This window comes from Primulina huaijiensis, chromosome 4 (assembly GCF_012295235.1).
Source record: "Primulina huaijiensis isolate GDHJ02 chromosome 4, ASM1229523v2, whole genome shotgun sequence".
NCBI classification, from domain to species: Eukaryota; Viridiplantae; Streptophyta; class Magnoliopsida; order Lamiales; family Gesneriaceae; genus Primulina; species Primulina huaijiensis.
The window spans coordinates 21,299,364-21,305,542 of NC_133309.1; the positions used below are offsets into that span (position 1 = coordinate 21,299,364).

At 36.8% G+C, this 6,179-nt stretch overlaps 1 protein-coding gene across 1 annotated transcript in view; it reads right to left on the reverse strand.

Moving 5' to 3' along the window:
* Window positions 1-4,518: 4,518 nt before the first annotated feature.
* LOC140975392 (1,4-dihydroxy-2-naphthoyl-CoA synthase, peroxisomal-like) overlaps window positions 4,519-6,179 on the reverse strand; it is a 3,474-nt gene continuing 1,813 nt past the window's right edge. Inside the window, exons 3-9 of the mRNA XM_073439082.1 lie at window positions 6,001-6,102; window positions 5,850-5,888; window positions 5,630-5,728; window positions 5,415-5,462; window positions 5,172-5,267; window positions 4,916-5,038; window positions 4,519-4,772 (exon numbers count right to left, since the gene is read on the reverse strand). Of these exons, the coding sequence (XP_073295183.1) occupies window positions 4,656-4,772; window positions 4,916-5,038; window positions 5,172-5,267; window positions 5,415-5,462; window positions 5,630-5,728; window positions 5,850-5,888; window positions 6,001-6,102 (624 nt within the window). The 3' untranslated portion in view covers window positions 4,519-4,655. The remainder of the gene's footprint in view (window positions 4,773-4,915; window positions 5,039-5,171; window positions 5,268-5,414; window positions 5,463-5,629; window positions 5,729-5,849; window positions 5,889-6,000; window positions 6,103-6,179) is intronic.

The window sequence follows — 6,179 nt, forward strand, 5'->3', positions numbered from 1 at the left end:
TTTCCTTTCCCTTGGTTTCTCTACAAGCTGCCAGGTGTTGTTTTTTATTAGTGAGTTCATTTATTCATTCATTGCTTCAATCCATCTTTTCTTCTCTTTGCTGGCAAGTGCCTCCTTGTATGAAAAAGGTTCTTATTGTTCTACTAGTTCGGCAACATTTAGAGCATACCAGATTAGATCAGCATGTCCATATCTCTGGGGAAGCCTGATTTCTCTTTTCTCTCTATCTCGTACAAGATTATATGAGTTCTTGTCTTGTTTAAGATGATCAGTATCTGTTTCATCTTTCTCCTCATTTTTTGTGTTTGATTTTCTCTTGGTAGCTCCACCTCGACTTGTGTTTCCATGTCTCCCAGTTTATCAACCTTTGAGCAGTCTTCCTTAAGTGTGTATTCCATTTTTGATTCATCAAAAAGACAATATCTCTTGTATTGAAACATCTTGGCCCCTTTGCTTCTATGTTCCATACTTTATATCCCTTCACTCCGTCGGGGTAACCAATGAAAATGCATCTTAGAGCTCTTGGTTCTAATTTATCTTGCCTAATGTGTACATAGGCCAAACACCCGAATATTCTCAAATTCGAGTAGTCTGCTGGCTTACCACTCCAGAGTTCTATATGGGTTTTGAATTCAATGGCACTTGATGGGCATCTATTTACTAGATAGCATGTCGTTGATACTGTTTCACCCCAAAATGGTTTTGGTAGACCAGCGTTGATGATCATGCATCTCACTCTTTCAGTAAGGTGCAATTCATCCTTTCTGCCAATCCATTTTGTTGGGGGGTCTCTGCCACAGTTCTATGTCTCTTGATACCCCTTACTCTACATAGCTCATTGAATTTTTCTGACAGGTACTCTAATTCATTATCTGTCCTCAAGTGTTTCACTTTTCTTTCACATTTGTTCTCAACCTTCAGCAGCCATTCTTGAAACTTTGTTGCTGCCTCGTCTTTGCTTTTCAGGATGAAAATCCAAACTCTCCTTGAGTAGTCGTCAATGATTGACATGAAATACTTACCACCTCCATGAGTTTTTGTTTTGGAAGGTCCCCATAGATCAGAGTGTACATACTCTAGTGGCTTAGTGGTTGTGTGCTTGGCTTGATTGAACTTTACTTTCTTCGATATACCAAGAACACATTGTTCACAGAAGTCAAGCTCATTTATCTTGTCTCCACACAGAAGACCTTGCTTTGCCAATTCCACTAATCCCTTTTCACTTACGTGGCCAAGACGTAAGTGCCACATCTTGGTTTTATCCTGATTCATTTGGGCTACAGCAGACCCACCAACTATTGTGCCACCTTCGAGGAAATATAGTAAATTTGTTTTGTTGGCTTTCATTACAACCATAGATCCCTTTAGTACCTTCATATGTCCATTCTCAGACTTAAAAGTATGTCCTCTTGAATCCAGGGTGCCTAGAGATATCATATTTCTCTTTAGTTTAGGCACGTATCTCACGTTTCTGAGAAGTCTATCCACCCCATCATACATCCTGATTCGTATAGAGCCTACTCCTTTGATTTTACAGACCTTATTATTTCCCAAGAGAACCAAACCATTTTCTGATTCTTGAGGATCTTCAAACTAGGATTTTTGCGGGCACATGTGGAAAGAACAACCTGACACTACAAGAAAAATCAAGATCAACAACACACATACGACTAAAACCGTTGTCGTATGCTTTTTGACAACGGTTTTAGTGAAAACCGTTGTCTTATGTGTGTTTTTTAAACAAAAGACAACGGTTTTAAGGGTCAATGACAACGGTTTTAAAAAATCGTTGTCATTTGAGCGTTTTTTAGGGTCAAAGACAACGGTTTATAGAAACATTGTCTATTAGCGTATTTTTTTGAACAATCGACAACGGTTTTCTTAAAATGTTGTGGAAAAAGGTGATGTAAAACGTATTTAGCAACGATTTTGCTGAAACCGTTGCTATAGTTAGCGAAGGTTTTATGTCAGCGACAACCGTCGCTAATTTAAAAATAGCGACGGGTTGTCCTAAAACCGTCGCTATATATAGCGACGGTATCATATCTGTCGCCATATTTAGCAACAGATTTAAATAAATCCGTCGCATGTTTTTAATCAGCGACATTTGTTATCCCACTGTCGCTAATTTTAGCGATGGTGTTAGCACAACCGTCGCTAAAATTAGCGACGGTTTAGAAAACACTGTCGCAAATTATAAATGTCCGACGGTTCATTGTATTAGCGACGGTTTAACCAAAATCCGTCGCAACTCTTCTATAAATACCCGCTCATTAGGTCCATTTTAAAACACACAACTTCACAATACTTAAAATTTTTCTTACATAATTTTAGTTTCGGTAATTTTAAAAAATTGTTCCAGGTTTTTGAAACCCCCGCTTATTTATGTAAATTTTTTCGTTTTATTTTTTGTTAAATTTTTAAGTTTTAGTTAAGATCTTAGTCTATTCAAATTACAAGTTTTTTTAGAATTATTAAATTGTTAAAAGTAAATTTTTTTTATTTTAATGAAAATATTAGCGACGGAAATCATGAACTAACCGTCGCTAAAATTAGCGACGGGATGTATTATCTAACCGTCACTAATGTGAAGCATTTAAGTTTCCCTTGGCTTCGAGATCTTGGTCTATTCTTGAAGTTTCTTGATGCTCGTTTCTCGATTCTTCCTCTGACATTTAAACTTTCACCAAGTTTATCACTATTTGCTTGAATTCTTTTCTGTAATTCCTTGGATTGGACCTCTTCGAGGATTATCGTTTGTTCTCTCCCATACAACATTGCATCTCGGAAGTTCTCATAGGATCTTGGGAGGGCATTTAACAATATCAGAGCCTTATCTTCATCCTCGAGCTTTACTTCAATGTTCTCAAGATCATCTATAATTTTTGTGTATCCTTCAATCTGATCTTCAAGATTGGAATCGTCGTGTATCTTAAATGAATATAGTCTTTGTTTCATGTATAACCGATTCGCCAGTGACTTGGTCATGTATAGACTTTCAAGCTTTGCCCACACAGCAGCTGCTGATTTCTCCCTCGCCACTTCTCGAAGAAGTTTGTCTCCCAGACAAAGTATTATCGCGCTATGTGCCTTTTCCAGAATTTCATCCCTGTCTTTGATAGTACTTGACATCTCTTCTTTTTTCTTGAGAGCTTCGATCAGACCCTGTTGGATTAAGACGGCTCGCATCTTGATTCTCCACAGCGAGAAATCATTCTTGCCGGTGAATTTTTCTATTTCACTCTTCATCGATCCCATTGATTCTTGTGAGATTCTGTATTCGATTCCCACAGACGGCGCCACTTATTAGTTCTTTGGTTCAATGGCATTGTTCGTATTACATTACTTATGTGTTCTCGTATGATAAGTGCTAAAGAAGATAACGTGGTTCGGCCGTTTCACGGCCTACGTCCACGGAGAAGAATAGCCACATTTTATTCAATATCCAAGAACGAGAGAGTTACAATACAAACAATAATTCTTTAGAAAATAAAACTCTTCTGCCAAGCTTTGTTCCTTGATTCTCCAGAGAGTTCCCGCGCCTTTCTGTTGTATCTCTTTTCTCTCCCCTCTTGCTTTCTGGTGTGGTTGTTAGATTATATCCATGGCCCTTGTATCCTTCACATACTTATATGTTTCCCTAATGGATCAAGCCATCTTTATTCCGGACCATTTGTGTATTATTTCCAAGCCCACAAACTCAAAGAAGAAAGTCCCTTCCACTGGTAGGACCAAGCTTTGAGACACTTATTAACACGAACTATTGTAAATTTTGATAGAATACTCAATTTAGTCGAGTTAAATCATGCAAATGGCTGCCACTGGGATTTAGCTCGAGTGGCACCATAGATGTCCTTGTTGACATCAGCTCGGGTTCAACCCGCTCCGCTCCCCCAATTCGTAATTTAGAACAAATCATACATATGGGCTGATATTTTAGATAAAACATTTTTAGATAATTATCCAAATTTTTCCAATGCATGTTATAAAAATTGGACTGGGTAGATGTTACTTATGTGAGTAGTGCTCTCATCCACTCAACAATGATGAATCATAATCACCCATCTATACATCATGGTTGAATGAGTGGTCATGATTTATCGACTCAGTACACGTGTATCTGTTGAGTAGATCGAGATACTACCTATGTGAGTAATATGGACAAGTAAAAATAAATCTATTAAGGTGGTTGGATTCTTAGAATCTTACCATATTTGTGTGTACATATAATGGTTAATGTAATGATATGGTACATACGGTTGAATACTTTTAGTCGCGAGACAAAAACTTGTGTGAGATGGTCTCACGGGTCATATTTTGTGAGACGGATCTCTTATTTGGGTTATCCATGAAAAAATATTACTTTTTATGCTAAGAGTGTTACTTTTTAGCTTGAATATCGGTAGTGTTGACCCGTCTCACAGATAAAGATTCGTGAGACCTTCTCACAAGAGACTTAATCTAGTCGCGATATGTTAAATCGAACCACCTCAATGTATCAAATAGAACAAAAATGGCTAGACATAAAAGAAGAGTGGATAAAGGGATTGTGATGAAAATTACATAGAATGGTTTGCACACCTTATTTCTCAAATCGTCACACAAAATTCATAACCCATAAAGCTTAAATTTTGGTATATCTAAGTAAATTAAGATCATGGCAGACGTGGGAATCTTGAGAAATCTGGTTTTCTGCGCTCCAAGTACGAGTTCTTCCCCTCTGAACCTTCCTCAGTGCCGTAAAACAAAAGGGTCCCATCTCCAGCAATTTGCTACAAGAAATCGAAGGATATACATATATATTTAATCAATATTGGGGATAAAAAGCACATCATTCCTATTATTTTTGTTTTAGTTCTACTCAAGTTCGATTAATTATATGGATCTTGATTATTATTCAAGAAAAAGGAGATACCTGAAGTCCAGAATGACCGTCATCTACTGCATTAAGAGCTGATTTCAGGACGCGGATCGCCATCGGGCTGTTCCTCATTATCTCTCTGCACCATTTAACTGTTTCCTCCTCCAACTTCTCTAGCTGCAACAAATTTGTTTGAATCATTTCTTAATTCAACTTGTAGGGTAGGCATAACTTCATTCGAGTTTGTTGAAATAGAGATAAATGCTCGATCGTATAATTAATTTCGGTGCGTTTAGTCTAGAGAACTTACTGGCACAACAATGTTGACAAGTCCCATTTTTTCTGCCTCTTCTGCTTTGTAGAACCTACACATGAACCACATTTCACGAGCTCTCTTTGGTCCTATCTGCCAAANCTCACAAATAAAGATTCGTGAGACCGTCTCACAAGAGACCTACTCAGGGCACTTATGTGAGTATCAGTTTGGTAACGTTCATATATTGGAGGTATAATTTCATCGCATCAAATATTATTTATAAAGTCTAAAACTCACCAAACGGTCCATTATGGAAGCACCATAACCAGCATCAAAGCTTCCAACCTACAAAATTACACTTAATCATTTATGATTCTTGAAATTGAAATATAATCCGTAAAATGCACATTAAATAAATTTGATAAAAGGTATAAATTATGATTATGACATTAATTTATACTTCTAAATATTTAATAATTTTCTTTTTATTTCGATTTGAAAGTTAAGAATACCTTGGGCCCTGTTTGGCCAAAAACAGCATTATCAGCTGCGATTGTTATGTCACACACCATATGCAGCACATGTCCACCCCCAACTGCATAACCCGCAACCTGGTTTTCACAGAATATTTAAATATATATATAACAAAAACCCTTTATTTTTCAAAGCCAAATAAAATTTTATGAGACAGAAATATCATGAAAAACCCAAAAATAAATCAATAAATCTTACCATTGCGATTACGGGTTTTGGAAGGCGACGAATTTGCACCTACATCACGAAATAAAGTTTCGAAAAATCAGCATGTAAAATTCGCAATTTATATGACAAAAAATGTATGTTCAAACCGAGTAACATGTGAGACGATAACAATAAATGTAACCTGTAAATCTAAAACATTCAAACGACCAAAATCGTCATAATCGGCATAGCCATTCTTGCCTCTGAATGACTGGTCTCCCCCACTGCAAAATGCTTGGCTTCCCTGTAAGATTATCATAATAAACCATAATTAATTAGGATCTTCTCAATAATTCACCAATCCAATACTCTATTATATAT